The 27,206-nt window shown below is 43.6% G+C and overlaps 1 protein-coding gene across 1 annotated transcript in view; it reads right to left on the minus strand.

Moving 5' to 3' along the window:
* The window catches only part of LOC118368593 (MAM domain-containing glycosylphosphatidylinositol anchor protein 2-like), a 227,606-nt gene that overhangs the window by 136,599 nt on the left and 63,801 nt on the right, over positions 1-27,206 (minus strand). The window contains exons 2-3 of the mRNA XM_035752822.2: positions 20,036-20,175; positions 2,776-2,950 (exon numbers count right to left, since the gene is read on the minus strand). Coding sequence (XP_035608715.1) covers positions 2,776-2,950; positions 20,036-20,175 — 315 coding nt within the window. The remainder of the gene's footprint in view (positions 1-2,775; positions 2,951-20,035; positions 20,176-27,206) is intronic.

Raw genomic sequence — 27,206 nt, forward strand, 5'->3', positions numbered from 1 at the left:
CCTGGGTGTCTGGTTGGACTGTAAACTCTCCTTCCAGACTCACATTAAGCATCTCCAATCCAAAATTAAATCTAGAATTGGCTTCCTATATCGCAACAAAGCATCCTTCACTCATGCTGCCAAACATACCCTTGTAAAACTGACCATCCTACCAATCCTCAACTTCGGTGATGTCATCTATAAAATAGCCTCCAACACTCTACTCAACAAACTGGATGCAGTCTATCACAGTGCCATCCGTTTTGTCACCAAAGCCCCATACACTACCCACCATTGCGACCTGTACGCTCTCGTTGGTTGGCCCTCGCTTCATACTCGTCGCCAAACCCACTGGCTACAGGTTATCTACAAGTCTCTGCTAGGTAAAGCCCTGCCTTATCTCAGCTCACTGGTCACCATAGCGGCACCCACTCGTAGCACGCACTCCAGAAGGTATATCTCACTGGTCACCCCCAAAGCCAATTCCTCCTTTGGTTGTCTTTCCTTCCAGTTCTCTGCTGCCCATGACTGGAACGAATTGCAAAAATCTCTGAAGCTGGAGACTCACATCTCCCTCACTAGCTTTAAGCACCAGCTGTCAGAGCATTTTACAGATCACTGCACCTGTACTTAGCCTATCTGTAAACAGCCCATCTATCTACCTACCTCATCCCCATACGGGTATTTATTTATTTATTTTGCTCCTTTGCACCCCAGTATCTCTACCTGCACATTCATCTTCTGCCGATCTACCATTCCAGTGTTTAATTGCTATATTTTAATTACTTCGCCACCATGGCCTATTTATTTCCTTAACTTGCCTCATTTGCACTCACTGTATATAGACTTTTTGTTTTATTTTGTTCTACTGTATTATTGACTGTATGTTTTGTTTATTCCATGTGTAACTCTGTGTTGTTGTATGTGTCGAATTGCTAAGCTTTATCTTGGCCAGGTCGCAGTTGCAAATGAGAACTTGTTCTCTAGCCTACCTGGTTAAATAAAGGTGAAATAAATAAATATAAATAAAGAAGGATTTGAGCCTTGAGACAATTGAGACATTATATTCAAGTGCCTTTTAACAGGGTATGGTAGTAGGTGCCAGGCACACCGGTTTGTGTCAAGAATTGCAACACTGCTGGGTTTTTCACTCTCAATAGTTTCCCGTGTGTATCAAGAACGGTCCACCACCAAAGGACATCCAGCCAACTTGACACAATTGTGGGAAGCATTGGAGTTAACATGCGCCAGCATCCCTGTAGAACGCTTTCTACACCATGAAGAGTCCATGCCCTGACAAATTTAGGCTGGTCTGAGGGAAAAAGGGTGCAACTCAATATTAGGAAGATGTATGCAAAACAGTACATTATGTCCTCAGACATTTGAAGTTGAATTGCTGTTTTGGAGAGAGGTATGCAAACACCAACAATTGGATGCACTAAAACTTGCAGTATCCACATAATGTTTAATTTGAGTCAATTTGCAATTATCAGCCCTGATTAACAGAGCAATTAGAACAATTGATGAATTCACCATCTAAAAGGCTTAATCCAATCTGTCTCTTAAGGCCTATAACAGTCGCACAAAGGAAACACTATAAAGTCCTCGTTGAGAAGAAGTGAGCACCAATGGGTGGCCATCTCTGTGGGTCTGCAAAGTACTTTCTGCAGCCATAAAATTAGATTTGCAATTTGGGTGATCTCTCTCTTTAGGTAGTGTTGCTGCTTTTTTTCATTTGCAATGTTGGGATTATGCACCATGACTTCAGACATCTAAGTCTGCGTTCCAAATTGTATTCTGTTCCCTATATGGCTCAATTTTTATACATTGTATTATATTTATTTAACTATTGTCCCTGGTCAAAAATAACACAGTATGTAGGGAACAGGGTGCCATTTGGGATTCAGGCTCTGACTGTATTGCTGGAATTCACAACTATTAATTTCTTCAGCAATGTGCACTGTCAGGCCTTCACACAGCTGGGGTGCAGTTCCCTTACTGAGTGAATAAAAGCAGCGATTACACTGATATGATGGCAGCGTCCACAGCATTAAGAAATGGCTGCAATTAACACTTCAGAGAATCCTGAGTAAGGATGAATAATGTGTTTATTACCTTTGGCTTTATAGTGAGGGTATGGTACATTTAATTTACTCATACTTGGCTTTCTTTTGAGGCCTTTTGTGTTTCAAAAAGTTATGTTGTAATTCTACTATAGCCTTAACCTGCTTGAAACAACTTTCTTCAACCCCAACGTCATGTTGTCTGGGATGGTAAGGACTACTAGTGAGTGAGCCAATGCCTCTGTTCAGTAGCTAAAGCACAAAGCATGAGTAACTGGACAAGAGCAATCTGCAGAGGGTCAAGGACAATCGGCAGAACATATGATGCATGCTATGATGGGGGGAAAATCAATACAGATACATATCACAATATTATTTTGGGATGATATTATATCGATACTTTCGGATTTGCACTCCATTTTCTTTTTAAATAGTGAGCCAACATTTTTCAGCACTTATTTCCATGAGTGATCAAAACTAATTTTTTCACTTCTCTCTGCAGCAGCCATATAGTGAGCAATATGTTTAAAACATAAAGATTACAGTATCGAATCGCAATACATATAGAATCATTAAAAAGGTGAGAATCGCAATACACATCATATAGGCACCTAAGTATTGTGATAATGTTGTATCGTTAGGTCCCTGCCAATTCCCAGCCCTAGCAGCGAACATTGGAGGAGTGCATGGGAAAAGGGCAGGCAGGCAACCGAGGCAAGGCCTGCTCACTCACAGTAGACGTCCACTCGGATCGACTTGATGGCCGGTGAGCCCAGGCCATTCTCGGCCTTGCAGTAGTAGCGTCCGCCCTGGTGCCTCTGGATCTGGATGATGCGCAGGGTCTCGTTGAACACACTGGAGTCCTGGAAGCGGTCGGAGGCACTACCGGACGTTTTAGTCCACCGGATCTGGGGTTGGAGAGAGATAGAGGCCAGAGGTGACCGAGGAGGTCTAGCTATGGACAACAGGCTCCGGCTGAACAGAGAGCAATGGGGTCAGCCATGGCATAAATATATTGCAACACACACTCTGGATTAAAATGAGCCAATGAGCATGTTTTACAGGAAGTGAAATACCGAACTAGTAATAATGTATTTTCAAATATGGGCTTAATAACTTTTCAAACATGGGCTTTGTTATGCTCCCAATGTGAGGAACAGTTACAGTTCATATATAGAAATCAGTCAATTTAAATCAATTAATTAGGCCCTAATCTATGGATTTCACATGACTGGGCAAGGGTGCAGCCATGGGTGGGCCTGGGAGGGCATAGGCCTACCCACTGGGAAGCCAGGCCCAGCCAATTAGAATTAGTTTTTCTCCGGGCCGGGTTTTTTAAACTTTCATTTAAAAAATGTTTTACCTTCAGTTAACAACAAATTCTTATTTACAATGATGGTCTACCCCGGCCCAACCTGGACCAATTGTGCGCCAACCTATGGGACTCCCAATCACGGCCGGATGTGAAACAGCCTGGATTTCAACCAGGGACTGTAGTGACTCCTCTTGCACTGAGATGCAGTGCCTTAGACCGCTGCGCCAGAGTGCAACAAACATGATTTAGAGCTTGTTTATGGAAAAGTGGTTATTTCTGAATTTCAATGTTGCAACTTGCTGAAAATTGTCCACAGATATGAACACTGTGGACAGTTGTGCAGTTGTGAGGCCGGTTGGACGTACTGCCAAATTCTCTAAAACATCATTGTAGGTGGCTTATGGTAGAGAAATTAACATTAACCTGGCAACAGCTCTGGTGGACATTCCTGCAGTCGGCTTGCCAATTGCATGCTCCCTCAAAACTTGAGACATCTGTGGCAATGTGTTGTGTGACAAAACGTCACATTTTGGAGTGGCATTTTATTGTCCCTAGCACAAGGTGCACCTGTGTAATGATCATGCTGTTTAATCAGCTTCTTGATATGCCACACCTGTCCGGTGGATGGAATATATTGGAAAAGGATAAATTCTCACTAACAGGGATGTGTCCAAATACGTGCACAAAATATGAGAGAAATCAGCTTTTTGAGCATTTGGAAAATATCTGGGCTCTTATTTCAGCTCATGAGACTTTATAAGTTGCATTTATATTTTTGTTCAGTGTAGTACCACACATTTGTTTTACTTTCTTTATAATATATTATGTCCATATAGTCTCGATTGAGAATCGCAACAGAGCAAAGTGTTTGTGTAATACAGTACATGAATAACAATGATATAAATGGTAAAATTGACTGAAATGTATATCTATGGCGCCATTGATGGATAAGCGCATAAAATATTTAGGTGGCTCGTGTTTGAGTGACTCTTGTGAGACTGCGACATGTGTCCATCATTCCAACGCCATCCAGTGGGTCTGGATTCCATATGGCACGTCAAGTTTCACACAGAACTCTGACAAAACCTCAAAAAACAGCTCTGACTATTTTGTGCAACTCTTTGAGGCATTCTCAATGGTGCTGAAGCTGTTTGATAAACAGTCTCTAATACATAATATGTTTGAATGTTTTGAGAGAATTGCCTCTGATATCACGGAAATCAAATGAACATGGCATCTTGTGATCCTTCCCATCATGCATCTGGAAACAAGAAACAAGGCATCCGTGGCATTTGGACAGATGAAATAAATTTCTGATCTGAGAAGGGAGAAGGATGAGGACATCAGTCGCCCGCTGCCTGTCTATGCATTTGCACAGATTCTGCATTTGGCCTCTGAAAGTGAAGAAGACCGCAGCAGTCGGCAGCAGCAGTGTTCTCGGGAATGCGCAAATGGCACTTGCAAGAAAGTGGATGTAAGGCCCCCTGTGTACACTCACTACGCTCACTCTGCCAGTCATGCCGACAAGCAGAGCAATTTGCCCATTCAGCCCTGGCATGGCCCTTGCTGGGGCCTGTGTGAGCTTTCCTGTGTGGTTGACCTACATTGCAACAAAACCCTCCTTTATCATAGCGGCTCCTTATGAGCGGGGACGGCCAGGGGTCGGCAGTCAAGGGAGCTGCAGCAGAGAACCATTCAATAGGGTAGGTGGAGGGGCATTGAGGAGCCACTAACAGCCCCACCCTTCACCACCTCCACCCTGCAAATTATCCCCTCCCACTTCCCCATTCTCCATGTAAAATTTACTTGTTGTTTGGCTCGGTTAGCTACTTTTCTCATGGTACCACGGGTGTGGAGGCAGAATAATAATTTCGAACAGAGTCACAACCTAGCTTTGCATGTAGAGAGGAGGGATAAAATCAATTTCATGTTTTGCTGAAAATGGTAGGTAGCGTGGATTTGTTTACATGCATATTGGTGTTGGCTAAGGAATAACATGGCGTTGGAATTCATGGGGCTTAGCTTAGCCACGCCGGCTTTCTTTTTGGGGGGTTGGGAGGATAAGATGTCCTCTCTTTCCTCGGCAACAAGAAACTTGGCTATAAATCTTCTAGGTCCCCACACAGTGTCTGAAATGAAACCAGGCATGCAGAATTTCAATTCGATTTATTACTACTGAACTAACCAGGACGGTGAAAGACACTGGACAATGGCACAGATATTATCACTGTCAACTCAGTGATGCAAATCTAATTTGGGTGAGTGCTAGTTGCTGCGAATGAAAAAACAAAGATTTTCATTAAAGACCACTGTATAGTCAGGTCTCGTAGGTATTACTTAGAAAATTCTCTATGTAGTTATAATGTCATGTTTACAATGGGCTTATAGATGTGTAATATATGCTTTATTATAAACAATATAATATCGTAATGCATTTTTTGTGATGTGGCCTGCTTCAAATTCAGCATGTGCTTATCACATATTCCATCCAGTCTATCAAAACCACTGGTTGTAGCCTATGATACGATCATGAAGCACATTACAGAATGTTCCAGTAAGATAATAAAAATAAGCTGTTCTCTGCATTGTATGTCACTCACATAGTCATTCACAAACACAGCAGGGCTATCATATGGTTGCTGGTTTGCCTGCATGTAGCTAGTCAGCATCAGCAGCAGCAGTGACAGCAGATGACTGGCATATGAGAGAAGCGCCTCAGTCCCTCGATCAGCACCCTGCAGTGACGTAGGCTCCAGTTTGGGAAAAGACAGGCGAGCATGCCCATTCGCCAGCCTATTTATAGTGCCACTGCCTCCGCAGTCTGTTATAAGCAGCAGTCCCGGGGATCTGCCAGTCAGCCACACTTGTTGTCTGTGGGAGCCCCGGATGCACAAATGATCTTGGACTCTTGAATGTGTGTGTGTGTGTGCATGTGGACAGTGGCTGAGCAGGGAGGAAGAAAGGTGCATCAGTGTGCTAGCTAGCTGAATATACCGAAACCGTGGGATGACATAACAATATTTTCTGTCTGCTATCCCCTGTTGCCCTCCCTCCCTCATGCTCTCTCCATATCAAAGAGAGAGAGAGGCAGAGTGGAGGAGGAAGAGAGGAAGATACAGTACAGTTCTGCTTTAACTGGGGGGGATATGGCAGAGGAAGGGCTCAAGTCGGAGACTCCACTTGAGCTTTGTGCAAAAAAGGGTAATCCTCCCCATAATAGTGGTGTCTTTTGAACTGTTCAAAACTTCCTATGGAGTTTCAAACAGGTTCTTGAAAATAATGTGTGGGATTGTCTTAAGATAAATTACTGCTTCGTCACCGCAGACTTCACACACTCACTCAACCATTAGCGCCTTCAGAATACTAAACCAGCCAGCTCGACACTCTTAGAAGTAAAGGAGTCTGGAATAACCTTTTGGGGGTTCTAAAAATGTCCACGCAAGGGGAACCTTTCCAGTTCAAAAAAGTTCCACCTCTGAAAAGGATATTTGAGGAACCCCTGTGTCAAGGTTCAAACCAGAACCTTTTTAATAATATATTGTAGCGGTGGCAGCCTATCAGAAGATTGAGGGCATGGCTTATTGGAGGCGTGGCTTTGAGATAGTTCATTTTGGTCATGCGTTACAGTAAATGTCATTCCTGTTCATCATGTTAAGTTTGTACACTGGAAATGTATAGTTTCCTTAAATATTTACACATATTACATATTCTAATACAATATTCATAATATTAACATTGCTGATTACATATAGTAATAAAGTGGTAACTCTTCCAACTTTGGGATTTGCATAGGCTCAAGGAACTCATAGTGTTCAACCTTAACATGTGATGACAATACAACAGAACAGAGGAATGACATTTATTCACACGGGTAGCCTAAAAATATCTTTCTGGAATTCACCCTCTTACTAAGCCACACCTCCAGTCCAGGATTCCTCCAGGAACACTTTGCTACATTGAAAAATGAACAGTTCCTCCAAGAACCCCTCAACAAACAAAGGTGCAAATATGAACCATTGACAAGCACTGGTTCCTTGAGAAACTCCAGGGGTTCCTTGAGGAACTTCAGGCGTTCTTTGAGGAACTCCAATTGTACTTTTTTTAACGTTAGCAATGTGTCAGCGCTGGAACAAATACCATCAACACATCAATAGTCACCACTACCAGTCATGGCACGTGTCACTTTGATCATGTCCAGAACTGAACACAGAGTCCTGGACTACAATCGTCTACTTTTGTCTGAATTACAGTCAATTGTTCAAATGTGGCCACTGAGGTCACTGACTGAAAACAGACAGAAAGATGGCTTTACACTGTAAATATTCTAGGCTATGCCAAAGATAGTCTGGTTAAACCAGACAATGCTGTGCTCACCATCAATACACTGGACTTCATGACCTTATCCTTCACCACTTCTCTCTTTCAGAATATGGTAAAGATAGCCTGGTTAAACCAGGCTGAACGCTGCGCTCACCATGGTTATCAAGATGGAATTCTGCTAATAAATGGGTATGTGGAATCCTCCCCAAAAATAACTGGTTCAATCAGCGTCATGTTGTTTATTTGTTTTAAATGTAACCCTTTTCTCCCCAATTTCATGCTATCCAATTGGTAGTGGAGGCGTGGTAATTTCATGTCCTATCGCTGCAACTCCCGTACGGACTCGGGAGAAGTAATGGTCGAGAGCCGTGCGTAACCCGAAACACTACCCAGCCAAGACGCACTGCTTCTTGACACAATTAACCAGGAAGCCAGCCACACAGATGTGTCGGAGGAAACACAGTACACCGTGTCAACATGCATGCGCTCGGCCTGTATCATAGTCAAATCAAAAATCAAATCAAATCAAATTGTATTTGTCACATACACATGGTTAGCAGATGTTAATGCGAGTGTAGCGAAATGCTTGTGCCTCTAGTTCCGACAATGCAGTGATAACCAACAGGTAATCTAACTAACAATTCCAAAACTACTGTCTTATACACAGTGTAAGGGGATAAGGAATATGTACATAAGGATATATGAATGAGTGATGGTACAGAGCAGCATACAGTAGATGGTATCGAGTACAGTATATACATATGAGATGAGTGTGTAGACAAAGTAAACAAAGTGGCATAGTTAAAGTGGCTAGTGATACATGTATTACATAAGGATGCAGTCGATGATGTAGAGTACAGTATATACATATGCATATGAGATGAATAATGTAGGGTAAGTAACATTATATAAGGTAGCATTGTTTAAAGTGGCTAGTGATATATTTACATCATTTCCCATCAATTCCCATTATTAAAATGGCTGGAGTTGGGTCAGTGTCAATGACAGTGTGTTGGCAGCAGCCACTCAATGTTAGTGGTGGCTGTTTAACAGTCTGATGGCCTTGAGATAGAAGCTGTTTTTCAGTCTCTCGGTCCCAGCTTTGATGCACCTGTACTGACCTCGCCTTCTGGATGATAGCGGGGTGAACAGGCAGTGGTTCGGGTGGTTGATGTCCTTGATGATCTTTATGGCCTTCCTGTAACAACGGGTGGTGTAGGTGTCCTGGAGGGCAGGTAGTTTGCCCCCGGTGATGCGTTGTGCAGTCCTCACTACCCTCTGGAGAGCCTTACGGTTGAGGGCGGAGCAGTTGCCGTACCAGGCGGTGATACAGCCCGCCAGGATGCTCTCGATTGTGCATCTGTAGAAGTTTGTGAGTGCTTTTGGTGACAAGCCGAATTTATTCAGCCTCCTGAGGTTGAATAGGCGCTGCTGCGCCTTCTTCACGACGCTGTCAGTGTGAGTGGACCAATTCAGTTTGTCTGTGATGTGTTTGCCGAGGAACTTAAAACTAGCTACCCTCTCCACTACTGTTCCATCGATGTGGATAGGGGGGTGTTCCCTCTGCTGTTTCCTGAAGTCCACAATCATCTCCTTAGTTTTGTTGACGTTGAGTGTGAGGTTATTTTCCTGACACCACACTCCGAGGGCCCTCACCTCCTCCCTGTAGGCCGTCTCGTCGTTGTTGGTAATCAAGCCTACCACTGTTGTGTCGTCCGCAAACTTGATGATTGAGTTGGAGGCGTGCGTGGCCACGCAGTCGTGGGTGAACAGGGAGTACAGGAGAGGGCTCAGAACGCACCCTTGTGGGGCCCCCGTGTTGAGGATCAGCGGGGAGGAGATGTTGTTGCCTACCCTCACCACCTGGGGGCGGCCCGTCAGGAAGTCCAGTACCCAGTTGCACAGGGCGGGGTCGAGACCCAGGGTCTCGAGCTTGATGACGAGCTTGGAGGGTACTATGGTGTTGAATGCCGAGCTGTAGTTGATGAACAGAATTCTCACATAGGTATTCCTCTTGTCCAGGTGGGTTAGGGCAGTGTGCAGTGTGGTTGAGATTGCATCGTCTGTGGACCTATTTGGGCGGTAAGCAAATTGGAGTGGGTCTAGGGTGTCAGGTAGGGTGGAGGTGATATGGTCCTTGACTAGTCTCTCAAAGCACTTCATGATGACGGAAGTGAGTGCTACGGGGCGGTAGTCGTTTAGCTCAGTTACCTTAGCTTTCTTGGGAACAGGAACAATGGTGGCCCTCTTGAAGCATGTGGGAACAGCAGACTGGTATAGGGATTGATTGAATATGTCCGTAAACACACCGGCCAGCTGGTCTGCGCATGCTCTGAGGGCGCGGCTGGGGATGCCGTCTGGGCCTGCAGCCTTGCGAGGGTTAACACGTTTAAATGTCTTACTACTCACCTCGGCTGCAGTGAAGGAGAGACCGCATGTTTTCGTTGCAGGCCGTGTCAGTGGCACTGTAATGTCCTCAAAGCGGGCAAAAAAGTTATTTAGTCTGCCTGGGAGCAAGACATCCTGGTCCGTGACTGGGCTGGGTTTCTTCTTGTAGTCCGTGATTGACTGTAGACCCTGCCACATGCCTCTTGTGTCTGAGCCATTGAATTGAGATTCCACTTTGTCTCTGTACTGACGCTTAGCTTGTTTAATAGCCTTGCGGAGGGAATAGCTGCATTGTTTATATTCGGACATGTTACCAGACACCTTGCCCTGATTAAAAGCAGTGGTTCGCTCTTTCAGTTTCACGCGAATGCTGCCATCAATCCACGGTTTCTGGTTTGGGAATGTTTTTATCATTGCTATGGGAACGACATCTTCGACGCACGTTCTAATGAACTCGCACACCGAATCAGCGTATTCGTCAATATTTCCATCTGACGCAATACGAAACTTGTCCCAGTCCACGTGATGGAAGCAGTCTTGGAGTGTGGAGTCAGCTTGGTCTGACCAGCGTTGGACAGACCTCAGCGTGGGAGCCTCTTGTTTTAATTTCTGCCTGTAGGCAGGGATCAGCAAAATGGAGTCGTGGTCAGCTTTCCCGAAAGGGGGGCGGGGCAGGGCCTTACATGCGTCGCGGAAGTTAGAGTAACAATGATCCAAGGTTTTACCACCCCTGGTTGCGCAATCGATATGCTGATAAAATTTAGGGAGTCTTGTTTTCAGATTAGCTTTGTTAAAATCCCCAGCTACAATGAATGCAGCTCCGGATAAATGTTTTCCAGTTTGCAAAGAGTTAAATAAAGTTCGTTCAGAGCCATCGATGTGTCTGCTTGGGGGGGATATATACGGCTGTGATTATAATCGAAGAGAATTCTTTTGGAAGATAATGCGGTCTACATTTGATTGTGAGGAATTCTAAATCAGGTGAACAGAAGGATTTGAGTTCCTGTATGTTTCCTTCATCACACCATGTCCCGTTAGTCATGAGGCATACGCCCCCGCCACTCTTCTTACCAGAGAGATGTATGTTTCTGTCGGCGCGATGCGTGGAGAAACCCGTTGGCTGCACCGCCCTGGATAGCGTCTTCCCAGTAAGCCATGTTTCCGTGAAGCAGAGGACGTTACAGTCTCTGATGTCCCTCTGGAATGCCACCCTTGCTCGGATTTCGTCAACCTTGTTGTCGAGAGACTGGACATTGGCAAGAAGAATGCTGGGAAGTGGTGCGCGATGTGCCCTTTTTCGGAGTCTGACCAGAACACCGCCGCGTTTCCCTAGTCCTGTCACTGCTTCACTCCCTGGCTACGCTGATGCTCTTCCTCCACGACAATATCCGTCTCTGCCTCCTCTTCGCCCTCCTCCCTGTACCCGGGTCCGGGACAAGGAGATCCCGGCCGGCCAAACCCTCCCCTAACATTAACGACGCTGGGCCAATTGTGCACCGCCCCATGAGTCTCCCGGTCGCAGCGACAGAGCCTGGACTCGGACCAGGATCTCTAGTTGCACAGCTAGCACTGCAGTGCCTTAGACCACTGCGCCACTTGGGAGGCAATCAGCGTCATGTTTGAAACTATGGGTGAATATTCAGCACACAAACCCATGTGGTCGAACACTGTGCTTTGGATTAAGTCAAAACATCTGGGGCTCCATTTTACACATGGATGAAAGCCAGGCCACTCCAAAGACATTTCCTGACCCTATAATATCCGTTGACTCTATGAACATTCAAGTTCCATTCAAACCAATAGACAAAAGCATCATCACATACTAAAATGACAATCACATTAAAAGAAGGACTTAATCACATACTAAAATCTATTGTAATAGTACAAAAATGCAAACTAGTACAAAATCGCTTGGCACAAATGGTGATGGAACGGTACAATTAGGGTTGTGCAGTATCCAGATTTTCATACCGGTCCTGTACCGTAGCGGGATATACAGTATTACCGGCAAGGCACACAAGGGGCGCTATTTCTTTCCAAACGCACAAAACTATTTATTTAGGCAGCAGGGCTCATGATTCAGGAAGGGATTTTTTGTCTCTGCTATAACCAAGAAGCTTACAATCTTCCAAGCTAGCCACTCAGTTGGCAAGTTAGAAAACCAAATGCATAACTGGAGCCTTGATCTGTAGATCATTTATTTGGCACATCTTAGATTGTTAACTTATAACTTATAATCACCCTCGCGATTATAAATTTAAAAAACAGTATACGGTATACCGCTTTGCCTAGGTAAAATGTATTGGTTGTTAGGCTTAATTGGTGGCAAGCTACTTTTCTGAAAGAGGGAGATATGGTGCTCATCACTGAGGAAGAAAACATTCTCAATCTCAAGCAAGCAAAAACCAATATGGACAACAACGTGTATTGTCTTAAGCAGAAAATGTGTGGAAAATTTGAATAAACATAATTTGGCCTAGCTAGCACATCTGAGTCTACAATAGCAGAGAAGAACATGACACTTTGGTCATTGGGGGGGAGAAGGTAGCCTGTGCTAGAGCTGGACGGTGCCAGTAACTCCATCACTGACAAGCCCCAAAAGCCAAGCTCTGGAAATCTACAGCATGTTTGAAGCCCATCCAACCAATGAAATGGAGGTGAAATCAGTAAAATAGTACCCGGCATCATTGTCGCCGCCAGGCCGCCATCTGTCCTTAGTCGCGCAGGTTGGACAGTTGGACTTAGCAACGGGGGATGGATCTCAGACAATTCATTACTGTGGAATTCATTACTGTATTCATTACCTGTCCTGTATAGTGGAGATGGATGAAACCATCTGTGATCTGTGACCTAGCACATCACACTCAAGAAAAAAAAGATACTATCAGCACAAAATCAATGAAGTCAAGAGTGATGGAAAAAAATGGAGAACTTAATGTTATAATGGGTAGGATTCAAACATGTCTGCCTCTTTTGTTGAATCAGAGGATATATTTACTATGAAGCCACGTGGCACTGCAAATTAATTTAATTTCTATTTCACAGGCAAAGTGGACAAGTTGTGCAATGCAATGAGTACAACTAATGGCTCACTGCCATATACATTTATAAAAGATTGTATCATGAATTTGAGGCATTGCAAGTTTTAATTTCCCCAAGTAGAAAGAGAAGAGGTTGAATGGATGCTGCGATCTCTTTCTGATAAATTACCAGGTACAGCTAATCTTGACGGCAAATTACTTAGCGTTACAACCCTGCTGGGACACCTGTCGCCATCTAATCCTGCTAAGACATGATGAGCATAGTGTTGTGTACTGACTGCACCATGGCAGTGTTGCCTGTAGAGCTGTTTATACCGTGTCAGTAAGGAATTAACTAGGGAAACTGACAGATCAATAACATTACATTGCTATACTGACTCTAATAAAAACTGAAATTGCGCTGTCAAAAAACAGTTGTTTCATCGTTAGGTAGCGAGATAACGTTAGCCAACTTTTGGCTAGCTCTGATGGTACATCAACTGGCGAAAACCAGCAAAGCTAATTCACTTCTGTTGAAACAGGATAAAAAGGCTACAAAATATTTACATACATAAATTATGGTGGAAAATTAAGTATTTGGTCAATAACAAAATACTTTGTTATATACCCTTTGTTGGCAATGACAGAGGTCAAACGTTTTCTGTAAGTCTTCACAAGGTTTTCACACACTGTTGCTGGTATTTTTTGGCCCAATCCTCCATGCAGTTCTCTTCTAGAGCAGTGATGTTTTGGGGCTGTTGCTGGGCAACACGGACTTTCAACTCCCTCCAAAGATGTTCTATGGGGTTGAGATCTGGAGACTGGCTGGGCCACTCCAGGACCTTGAAATGCTTCTTACGAAGCCACTCCTTTGTTGCCCGGGCGGTGTGTTTGGGATCATTGTCATGCTGAAAGACCCATCCACGTTTCATCTTCAGTGCCCTTGCTGAGGGAAGGAGGTTTTCACTCAAAATCTCACGATACATGGCCCCATTCATTCTTTCATTTACACGGATCAGTTGTCCTGGTCCCTTTGCAGAAAAACAGCCCCAAAGCATGATGTTTCCACCCCCATGCTTCACAGTAAGTATGGTGTTTCTTTGGATGCAACTCAGCATTCTTTGTCCTCCAAACACGACAACTTTTTTTTAAACCAAAAAGTTATATTTTGGTTTCATCTGACCATATAACATTCTCCCAATCTTCTTCTGGATCATCCAAATGCTCTCTAGCAAACTTCAGACGGGCCTGGACATGTACTGGCTTAAGCAGGGGGACACGTCTGGCACTGCAGGATTTGAGTCTCTGGCGGCGTAGTGTGCTACTGATGGTAGGCTTTGTTACTTTGGTCCCAGCTCTCTGCAGGTCATTCACTAGATCCCCTCGTGTGGTTCTGTCATCATTTTGATCCCACGGGGTGAGATCTTGCGTGGAGCCCCAGGTCGAGGGAAATTATCAGTGGTCTTGCATGTCTTCCATTTCCTAATAATTGCTCCCAAAGTTGATTTCTTCAAACCAAGCTGCTTACCTATTGCTTACCTATTCAGTCTTCCCAGCCTGGTGCAGGTCTACAATTTTATTTCTGGTGTCCTTTGACAGCTCTTTGGTCTTGGCCATAGTGGAGTTTGGAGTGTGACTGTTTGAGGTTGTGGACAGGTGTCTTTTATACTGATAACAAGTTCAAACAGGTGCCATTAATACAGGTAACGAGTGGAGGACAGAGGAGCCTCTTAGAAGAAGTTACAGTTCTGTGAGAGCCAGAAATCTTGCTTGTTTGTAGGTGACCAAATACTTATTTTCCACCATAATTTGCAAATAAATTCATTAAAAATCCTACAATGTGATTTTCTGGATTTCTTTTATCATTTTGTCTGTCATAGTTGAAGTGTACCTATGATGAAAATTACAGGCCTCTCTCATTTTTTTAATTTGGAGAACTTGCACAATTGGTGGCTGACTAAATACTTTTTTCCCCACTGTATGTGTCTGCTTGGGGGGGAATATAGGCGGCTGTGATTATAATCGAAGATAATTCTCTTGGTAGATAATGCAGTCGACATTTTGTTGTGAGGAATTCTAAGTCAGGTAAACAGAAGGACTTGAGTTCCTGTATGTTGTTATGATCACACCACGTCTCGTTGATCATAAGGCATACCCCCCTGCCCCTCTTCTCACCAGAAATATGTTTGTTTCTGTCGGTGCGAAGCATGAAGAAACCAGGTGGCTGTACCGACTCCGATAGCGTGTCTCGAGTGAGCCATGTTTCCATGAAGCAAAGAACGTTACAACCACTTAGGTCTCTCTGGAATGCTACCCTTGCTCGGATTTCATCAACCTTGTTGACAAGAGACTGGACATTGGTGAGTAGTATGCTTGGGAGCGGTGCGCGGTGAGCCTGTCTCCGGAGCCTGACCAGAAGACTGGTTCGTCTGCCCCTTTTACGGCGTCGTTGTTTTGGTTCACCGGCTAGGATCAGATCCATTGTCCTGGGTGGTGGGCAAAACAGAGGATCCGTTTCATATTCCTGGTCGTAATGATGGTGATTTAATGTTGCTCTTATTACCCAGTAGTTTCTCCCGACTGTATGTAATAAAACCTAAGATTACCTGGGGTAGCAATGTAAGAAATAACATGTAAAAAAAAAATGTGTATATATATATATATATATATATATATATATATATATATATATATATATATATATATATATATATATGTTTCCTAGATACGCGAAGCGAGGCGGCCATCTCTGTCGGCGCCGGAAGTTACTCCAGAATGCACACAGGACAATCTGGCAGAGGAGTAGGGTTGATCCGAGCGTTCTACCCTAACAACAGCAGTCAAGCACCCTACTTCCAGGCAAAAATGAGAGAACAGCTCACTGACCAGTTTACTCGCCCTAGCAGAGCTGGTTAGGCTGTTTTTATGCTATCCAGAGAGTTGGTGACTGCAACTGTGCTGCTGGCAACAACTTAATTACGCTTTTTTGCCAATGTTTACTGACACCGGTCATATTCAACGGGTTTTGAGCGTTGGTAAATTCGTCAGTTATTCTGCGCTCTGGCACACTCAGACAAGAGTGCTCAGAAATCGGTGTAGATAGCTGGTAAATTCGCTCTGGCTATGTCTATCGACAGTTGTCGCATTCTATTGAAATAGTTACTTGCATAGTGGAGTCTTTTGTTTCAACATCTAGCTAGCTAGCTAAACAATTACCATAATCCCAACTCATAAAGTTACTACCATGCATGATTCTGCAGGTAGCTAGCCACGCCAGGTTCAATGTTAGCTAGCTAGAAATCCGAGCAAGGGTAGCATTCCAGTGGGACATCAGAGACTGTAACGTTCTTTGCTTCACGGAAACATGGCTTACTCGAGAGAAGCTAACGTAATCGGTGCAGCCAGCTGGTTTCCTCACGCATCGCATCGACAGAAACAAACATCTTTCTGGTAAGAAGAGGGGCGGTCACAACAACATACAGGAACTCAAGTCCTTCTGTTCACCTGATTTAGAATTCCTCACAATCAAATGTCGACCGCATTATCTACCAAGGGAATTCTCTTCGATTATAATCACAACCGTATATATTCCCCCCCAAGCAGACACATCGATGGCTCTGAACAAACTTTATTTGACTCTTTGCAAACTGGCAACCACATATCCTGAGGCTGCATTCATTGTAGCTGGGGATTTTATCAAGGCTAATCTGAAAACAAAACTCCCTAAATTGTATCAGCATATCGATTGCGCAACCAGGGCTGGTAAAACCTTGGATCTTTGCTATTCTAACTTCCGCGACGCATATAAGGCCCTCCCCCGCCCTCCTTTCAAAAAGCTGACCACGACTCCATTTTGTTGCTCCCTGCCTACAGACTGAAGCTAAAATAAGAAGCTCCCGCACTGAGGTCTGTTCAACGCTGGTCCGACCAATCTGATTCCACACTCCAAGACTGCTTCCATCACGTGGACTGGGATATATTCCGCACTGCGTCCAACAACAACATTGACGAATATGCTGATTCGGTGAGCAAGTTCATTAGAACGTGCATTAAATATGTCGTTCCCAAAGCAATGATTAAAACATTCCCAAACCAGAAACCTTGGATTGATGGCAGCATTCGCGTGAAACTGAAAGAGGGAACCACTGCTTTTAACCAGGGCAAGGTGACCGGAAACATGACTGAATACAAACAGTGTAGCTATTCTCTCCGCAAGGCAATCTTAGTTAATCTTAATCTTAATCTTAATCTTAATTGCAAGGCAATTAATCTTCTCCTTTCCCCCTTCTGATGACCAGGTGGAGAATCGCATCTCTGCATGCCTGGCAGACATATCAGTGTGGATGACGGATCACCACCTCAAGCTGAACCTCGGCAAGACGGAGCTGCTCTTCCTCCCGGGGAAGGACTGCCCGTTCCATGATCTCGCCATCACGGTTGACAACTCCATTGTGTCCTCCTCCCAGAGCGCTAAGAACCTTGGCGTGATCCTGGACAACACCCTGTCGTTCTCAACTAACATCAAGGCGGTGGCCCGTTCCTGTAGGTTCATGCTCTACAACATCCGCAGAGTACGACCCTGCCTCACACAGGAAGCGGCGCAGGTCCTAATCCAGGCACTTGTCATCTCCCGTCTGGATTACTGCAACTCGCTGTTGGCTGGGCTCGCTGCCTGTGCCATTAAACCCCTACAACTCATCCAGAACGCCGCAGCCCGTCTGGTGTTCAACCTTCCCAAGTTCTCTCACGTCACCCCGCTCCTCCGCTCTCTCCACTGGCTTCCAGTTGAAGCTCGCATCCGCTACAAGACCATGGTGCTTGCCTACGGAGCTGTGAGGGGAACGGCACCTCAGTACCTCCAGGCTCTGATCAGGCCCTACACCCAAACAAGGGCACTGCGTTCATCCACCTCTGGCCTGCTCGCCTCCCTACCACTGAGGAAGTACAGTTCCCGCTCAGCCCAGTCAAAACTGTTCGCTGCTCTGGCTCCCCAATGGTGGAACACACTCCCTCACGACGCCAGGACAGCGGAGTCAATCACCACCTTCCGGAGACACCTGAAACCCCACCTCTTTAAGGAATACCTAGGATAGGATAAAGTAATCCTTCTCACCCCCCCCCCCTTAAAAGATTTAGATGCACTATTGTAAAGTGGCTGTTCCACTGGATGTCATAAGGTGAATGCACCAATTTGTAAGTCGCTCTGGATAAGAGCGTCTGCTAAATGACTTAAATGTAAATGTAAATGTAATCTGCAGCAAAAACTTGCTCAAAACAGGGATGCCAGATTAGCTCTTCATTGCTCCATCGGTATGGATGTCAACATAATGCACTAGCATCTCTCATGGCTTCCTGTTGAACACAAATTAGTATCCATATTTTTCTAGAAACCACTGTATTTGTCTGACCAATTCGTGTATATTAGCAATGAACATAATCACCAAAACAGACAGGCTAGTTTAGGACATCTGATAACACCCAGACCAAGGACACATCTCCTCAAATCTACAGCGCCATCACAGAATGGAATTATTGCTAGGTATTACTGTACTGTTGGAGATAGAAACACAAGTATTTGGCTGCACCTGCTATAACATCTGCAAATCTATGAATGCGACAAACCTTTGATGTGATTTGTTTTTACCAAATCACATTTCTCAGGCAAAAAAGAAACCCACCTTCAGGAAAACAATAAAATAACATCTAATGTGATCGACCATATGACTGGATAGATACTAATCCCACTGAATGTTAAATGCATTACCTGTCAGGTATTTTAATTGTCTGTAATATCTACTTACTAAAGGTTTGAAATGTCTTAATGTAAGTGTAATTATTTGTAATCAAATCAAATTGTATTTGTCACATGCGCCGAATACAACAGGTGTAGTAGACCTGTAGACTGTGAAATGCTTACTTACAAGCCCTTAACCAACAATGCAGTTACACAAAAAGTGTTAAGAAAGTATTTACTAAATAAGCTAAAGTAAAAAAAGTATATAAAAAGTAAAACAATAAGTTACAAACAATGCAAAAATACACACAAAATAGCACAGTTAGGAGCCCGTAAAACTGCAGCCATCCCCTCCGGCGCCACTGGTGTCTGTCTTTTAAATTCTGTATTGGACCCCAGGAAGATTAGCTGATGTTATGGCATCAGCTAATGGGTATCCTAATTTAAATTCTAATTACAATCCCACAATAAAACATTGCATCCCCCAGTAATACATCCCCCAACTCTACCATCCATTGTGTCAAATTAATGTATGCCTTTCCCATTCACTCACTCAAATATGTAGAGTAATAAAAGATTATCACATGGATTCATTAAGACTCTCCCCCCAAGTCTTTTCCAGTTCTCTCTTGTTTTTAGTGTAAATGTTTGATTCCCTGAGGGGCTGGTACTGCAGTAGAGCACATCTGATGATTTCCCCTATGGCCATTTCCCCCAATGGGGAGCTCTTCTTCACTCCGTGTGATTGAACTCATTTGCACATATAAAGACTTCGACAGAACAGCGCACCGCCGCCGCTGCCTACAGAAGCCTAGAGTCTGAGAGCGCTTGACTGAGCGCTGCCGATCCGGCAAAGGAAAGGTGGGTACAGAAAGGCAGTTAAGTGGAAGTCTAAAAAGTGGAGGCTTTACAGGAGCAGTAAAAACAGAAATGCTAGACCATGGCAACTTGACTGGTACAGTTGTGGGTACACTCAATATGGCCGCCTGTCCACCCATTACGGAAAGTTCACTTAAATTAGTGTATGTTCTAGTAATTCTAATTCTATGCTCAGACCACAGCAATTTGACTGATACGCTCAATATGGCCACTGCTCCACCCATCACAGAATGTCGACTTGAATGGTAATGTCCGTTATAGTCTTTCTAATTTGATGGCACAGACAACACAGTATATAAGTAAATTGGGTCTGGGGATAGTGCAGTGATGATCTCACCTGAGGTCGAGGGTGGCCTGAGACTAGACATGCTAGCTCCAGGGTCTCTCCCTCCCGGATGGTGTAGACGCGCTCGGTGTAGCGCTCCTCCTCGATGTTGCATGCGTGGCCAGAGTGGATTATTCGGACTGTAGGAGGTGCTGTGGAGGAAGAAAAGGAGCATGTTCAATAGGGGTGTAACAGTACACGTATTCGTACCGAACTGTTCAGAACCGGGACCTTGGTTCGGTCTGCACTGTGTACCCAAATGAATACATAAAAATATACAGTACCAGTCAAAAGTTTGGACACACCTACTCATTCAAGGGTTTTTCTTTATTTGTACTATTTTCTACATTGTAAAACAATAGTGAAGACATCAAAACTATGAAATAACACATATCATGTAGTAACCAAAAAAGTACTAAACAAATCTAAATATATTTTAGATTTTAGATTCTTCTAAGTAGCCACCCTTTGCCTTCATGACAGCTTTACACACTCTTGGCATTTGCTCAACCAGCTTCATGAGGAATGCTTTTCCAACAGTCTTGAATGAGTTCCCACATATTGTGAGCACTCGTTGGCTGCTTTTCCTTCACTTTGTGGTCGGGTGATTGTGGAGGCCAGGTCATCTGATGCAGCACTCCATCACTATCCTTCTTGGTATAGACACAAAATAAAAACACTAGGCTATGCCTACGCTGTGTTGTATGCCTCATGAGTAAATTTCAGATGAAATATATTTTCAAGTTACTCCATTAAAACAACTAGTTCAGGGCTCTCCAACCCTATTCCTGGAGAGCTACCCTCCTGTAGGTTTTCACACCAACCAACTAACCTGATTCAGTTTTAACAACCAGTTTACTATTAGAATTAGGTGCGCTAGATTAGCGTTGAAGCAAAACCCTACAGGACGGTAGCTGTTCAGGAATGTATGTTGTAATAAAAATTCTAATCTTAATTGCCGCATTTTAAACTGTCCTTTTGTGAGGCGCAGCCAGGAACTAGTTCTGTACGATGACGAGTGGTGGGGTAGGTAAACCAGAACGATTCTCCATCATAATTTAAATCTCGCTTGGGAACATTTAGGATTCCCAGTAGATTATAACGGCGATGGAGTGTATGTCGCCACTACTCAACTAGTATAGACTACACTGTAAACTATAAGTCATTTTTGCCTCAAATACTTTGAGAAAGATTAAGGTAATATTATATATAAATTATAATTTGCTTAATCAGAGGTTAGTCAAGTAACTTGACATTAATAAAAAAGTACAACTAACTTAAATGTTTTGATTATTAAATATTGATGGTGTTTTTTAAGTAAGTGTTCCATTTATTTGAAATTGGCTAGTTTATTTGATTTAAGATTAAGTCATTTATAGCTTAATTTAATACTGTGTGTATTACATAAAAAACACGTAGATTTAACTTAATATGATTTGAGAATTTGCTATAACTTCAATAAATCAGTTCACTGTGATGCCAAACAATTCCACGTTAAGTTAATGTAAAAATATATTTATAATTTAACAAATAGACCGTTTTTTTATCCCCAATTGTCACATCGCTGCAACTCCCCAACGAGCTCGGGAGAGGCGAAGATTGAGTCATGCGTCCTAGAAAACATAACCCGCCAAATCGCGCTTCTTAACAGCCGCCTGCTTAACCGTAAACCAGCCGCACCAATGTGTTGGAGGAAACACCATTCAACTGACGACCGTCGTCAGCTTGCAGGCACCTGGTCCGCCACAAGGAGTCACTAGGGCGCGATGAGCCAAGTAAAGCCCCCTATGAAATAACACAAATAGAATCATGTAGTAACCAAAAAGTGGTAAAAACAAATCTAAATATATTTTAGATGTAAGATTCTTCAAAGTAAAAGAATCTTAAATCCACCCTTTGCCTTGATGACAGCCTTGCACACACTCTTGGCTTTCTCTCAACCAGCTTCATGAGGTAGTCACCTGGAATGCATTTCAAATAACAGATGTACCTTGTTAAAAGTTCATCTGTGGCATTTCTTTCCTTCTTAATGTATTTGAGCCAATCAGTTGTGAGGTGACAGAAGATTAAAAAAACATTTTTTTAACCTTTATTTAACTAGGCAAGTCATTTAAGAACAAGTTCTTATTTTCAATGATGGCCTAGGAACATTGTGTGTGTGGTTACAGTAGGCTAACATATGTCAATAGCTTTAGGAACAGCAGTAACATCAGGCAGGATTTAGTCTACCAACTGCCTAGCCAATTGTAGCTCAATCTTGGGTGCAATAATCACGTTCCCGCACTGACTAACTGCGTGGATGCTCATTGATTTAACGTTACGTTAGCCAACATGCTACACTTGCAAAGTTGGCTGTCGGCCATATTAGCCACGACATACCGTTCTTTGCGCAACTTCAAATGTCGAACAAAGGTCGAAGTTGCACCTCCGTCTGTCATTTTCTTCCTGCATGTTCTGCAAGTTGCAATCCGCTTTTTGTTGATACAGCGTAGTCTTTATATCCAAAAATAATAATATCGGGTATCATCTTTCCAAGGGCTCCATCTGAATTCACCTGCCGATTGTTCCTCTGCATTGCCACGTGCAACTTTTTCTCAGCTGGCACAATTTGATTGGCTGCTGTCCGATTCAAACTGTAATTCGTTAAATGAAGAGTTGATGTGCTGCACACTTTTTTTTATAGCATCATTTTTTATATTTGGGCTTGGGGAGGGTATCAAGTCAGTTCGAGTCAAAAGGCTCAAGTCCAAGTTAAGTCACAAGTTATTGATGTTCGTCAAATTCGAGTTTGCGTTAAAGTCAAAGTCCTCATATTCGTGACTCGAGTCCAAGTCATGTGACTTGAGTCCACACCTCTGGCACACACACACACACACACACACACACACACACACACACACACACACACACACATGGATTTAGTACTGTAGATATGTGGTAGTGGTGGAGTAGGGGCCTGAGGGCACACAGCGTGTTGTGAAATCTGTGAATGTATTGAAATGTTTTTAAAATTGTATAAACTGCCTTAACTTTGCTGGACCCCAGGAAGAGTATCTGCTGCTTTGGCAGCAGCTAATGGGGATCCATAATAAATACAAATACAAACATGGCACGATCGTCCTCCAGAAAGTAGTCCATCACAACTTTTTCCCACTGACCTTTGACGATAGTGCCTGATAAATTCAGAGCACCAATATTATTGAGTGCAGTAGCAACATATTTGCAGTTCTCCATAGCTAACATTTTATCTTTCAAAAAAACTGCAGTAGAAAGGATTATCTACGCATAACGAGCAGCTCATTTTATCGACACAAGATGCTACAGAGCAGACCAATCCAATCTTTGGCTAAACCAACTAGGCTCGTAATTTAACAACTTTATTCATATTTACAGATGGAATAAAAGTTTGTTATTAAGGCACATGAAAGTTCACATGTTCAAGAAGGAATTTCTGCCCCAAAAATATTTTGTACATTCAAACGGCTCTTCGATGAAGTCGTGACTTGCGACATATGCCTAGTTTCCTGAATCAGGTAACAAATAAGCAAAGTGAAACGACAGTCCATCACTATTTTAAGACATGAAGTTCAGTCAATGTGGAAAATTGAGAACTTTGAACGTTTCTTCAAAGTGCAGTAGCAAAAATAAATCAAGCGCTATGATGAAATTGGCTCTCATGAGGACCGCCACAGGAAAGAGTTCTCTCTGCTGCAGAGGATAAGTTCATTAGAGTTCCCAGCCTCAGAAATTGCAGCCATAATAGATGCTTCGCAGAGTTCAAGTGACACACACATCTCAACATCAACTGTTCAGAGGACACTGAAGGAATTAGGCCTTCATGGTCGAATTGCTGCAGAGAAGCCACTACTAAAAGGACACCAATAACAAGAGGAGACTTGCCTGGGCCAAGAAACACGAGCAATGTACATTAGAAATCTGTCCTTTGGTCTGATGAGTACAAATTTGAGATTTTTGGTTCCAACTGCCGTGTCTTTGTGATACGCAGAGTAGGTGAACGGATGATCTTCGCGTGAGCGGTTCCCATGGTGAAGCATGGAGGAGGAGCTTGTGCATGGTCTGCCAGGCAATCACCTGACAATTGAGATGGTTTGGGATGAGTTGGACCGCAGAGTAAAGAAGAAGAAGCCAACAAGTGATCAGCATATGTGGGAACTCTTGCAAGCATTCCCCGTGAAGCTGGTTGAGAGAATGTCAAGAGTGTACAATGCTGTCATCAAGGCAAAGGGTGGCTACTTTGAAAAATCTCAAATGTAAATATTTATTTTGATTTGTTTAACAATTTTTTGGTTACTACATGATTCCATATGTTATTTCATAGTTTTGATGTCTTCACTATTGTTCTACATAGTAGAAAATAGTACAAATAAAGAACAACCTTTGAATGAGTAGGTGTGTCCAAACTTTTGACTGGTACTGTATACAAAAGTATGAGGCCTTCAAATTAGAAACACCCGTTGCTGACAGGTGTATAAAATGTTGCACACAGCCATGCATTCTCCAAAGGAAAACATGGGCAGTAGAATGGCCTTTCAACGTGGCACCGTCATAGGATGTCACCTTTCCAACAAGTCAGTTCGTAAAATGTCTGCCCTGCTAGAGCTGCCCTGGTCAACTGTAAGTGCTGTTATTGTGAAATGGAAACGCCTGGGAGCATCAACGGCTCACCAGCGAAGTGGTAGGCCATACAAGCTCACAGAACGGGACGGCTGAGTTCTGAAGTGCGTAGTGCATACAAATTGTCTGTCTTCGTTTGCAACACTCACTACTTAGTTCCAAACTGCCTCTGGAAGCAACATCAAGCCTAAGATCACAATGCTCAATGCCAAGCGTTGGCTGGAGAGGTGAAAACCTCACCGCCATTGGACTCTGGAGCAGTGGAAACGCGTTCTCTGGAGTGATGAATCACGCGTCACCAGCTGGCAGTCCAACGATCTGGGAGATCGTTTGGGGCAGGAGAATGCTACCTGCCCCAATGCATAGTGCCAACTGTAAAGTTTGGTGGAGGAGGAATAATGGTCTGGGGCTGTTTTTCATGGTTTGGGATAGGCCTCTTAGTTCCAGTGAAGGGAAATCGTATAACTACAGCATCCAATGACATTCTAGATGATTCTGTGCTTCCAACATTGTGGCAACAGCTTGGGGAAGGCCCTTCTTGTTTCAGCTTGACATTGCCCCTGTGCACAAAGTGAGATCCATAGAGAAATTGTTTGCCGAGATCGGTGTGGAAGCATTTCACTGGCCTGCACAGAGCCCTGACCTAAACCCCATTGAACACCTTTGGGATGAATTGGAACACCGACTGTGAGCGAGGCCTATTCGCCCAACATCAGTGCCCGACCTCACAGCTCTTGTGGCTGAATGGAAGCAAGTCCCCACAGCAATGTTCCAACATCTAGTGGAAAGCCTTCTCAGAAGCAAAAGGGGGGACCAACTCCATATTATTGCTCATGATTTTGGAATGAGATGTTCGACAAGCAGGTGTTCAAATACTTATGGTAATATAGTGTATATGTCTCCCCTGCAGGGATGTGTAAGGCTATACATCTAGTGGGGCTGCTGTGGTATAATGCTGTGCTGTTGATTGGAGGGCATTGAGGGAGGCCATGCAGGCCCTCCTGGGAGTAAATGTGCTCTTCTGCTCTTCTGGGAATATAGTGAGTAACTGCATTGCTCTGGTGAATGCTGGTTGAGGCACATCAGATGGGTGGTATCAGCCTGATGGTTGCATGCGAGAGACAGCAGAAACAGGGACACACTATATAGTTTTTAACAGCAGGACTTGAAGGTCCAGGGCCAATTTAAAATTAACGTTAAACAGGGTTGATGGCACTATTGTTTTAATGAGACCACATACCAGCTGACAAATCATCTCTGGAGGCAACAAGATGAGAAGGCAGCCACATTAATTTCATTTTAGGGGAAATGCAATTGCATGAATAATGAGGATGATGGATGGCCCTGATCAGCCCTATGTTGTGGAAAGGGGTCTAATAAGTCTAATTCAGTCTCAGCCTCTCACCCAAATCTCCTCTCCTGCCCTCCCCCTCTCAGTCAGTGTGTCTCAGCTGGCTGTGCTACAGATGCTAGGCCAGGGCAGGGTCAGGCCAGGCAGAGGTCCTGCCAGATTGAACACTGGCCCACCCAATCAGGATGGCTTAAAATATATTTTTTAAATAAAAAATGTAATCAATTAATCAATTAAATCTGTCGATGTGCCCTTGAGCAAGGCACGTAACCCTAATTTGCTCCAGGGGTGCTACACTACTATGGTTGACCTTGTGAAACACTGCAAATTGTTTTGACCCACTGCAAATCATTGCTGATGCAAACTAGCGCAAGCTAGTCACAATATAAGGCAAAACAAAGATCACTCATGTGCTTTTTCAAAAAGCCACAGATGGAGGATGAAGACAACACCTGCTCCACTACCTCCATCGGCCGAGCCCAATCTGTCACTGAGTCGTCGTCAGCCTATGAAAAGGTTAGCATGGATACTGCTTAGCTTCCACAGCCAAGCTTCCATCACCAAGCCCGCATCATCACAGTGAGCATGTCATCACGAGTCCACCTGCAGATTTGTCTACAGTTGATGAACCACCTGTACAACCAAAAATGTGAGTGTGATAGAGGAAAATATAGTTTAGATGATCAATTATGTATACTTTAATGATTAGAACCATTCATGCTAATACTATTATGTTATGATTTGAAAAGTATGGGTTCTTAATTGTACTGTTACTGAAAATGTAAGCAGAAATTAATTGTGTCTGTGTTTCCTGGGAAAGTTTTAAAGCAGAGATAAGATAGTACTTCAAACAGATAAGAATGTTTTGGTTGGATTCCATTAGCAGAGAGAAAGTATATCCTTTAGGCAGGTTGGAATGTAGTTTATGAGGGAGTGAAACTATCTCCAGGACCGAATACTACGCCATTGTAAGACTGGGAGAGGGGTGTAACTGATGACGTCATTTTATGTCTTCTTCAGATTTAAAATGTAATGTTCTTTGTATTTTGGGTCAGTACTCATCAAGAATAAATGCTGAACTTGTTTTTTAAGACTGGTCTCTTGCTAATTCATGCAAATGATAAACTTACAACTTATCATGAATTAGAAATGAGTGCGAATTTAATTGGTTTTGGCAATAAAACATAAGGGAATTTA

Source organism: Oncorhynchus keta, chromosome 35 (assembly GCF_023373465.1).
Source record: "Oncorhynchus keta strain PuntledgeMale-10-30-2019 chromosome 35, Oket_V2, whole genome shotgun sequence".
In the NCBI taxonomy this organism is placed as follows: domain Eukaryota; kingdom Metazoa; phylum Chordata; class Actinopteri; order Salmoniformes; family Salmonidae; genus Oncorhynchus; species Oncorhynchus keta.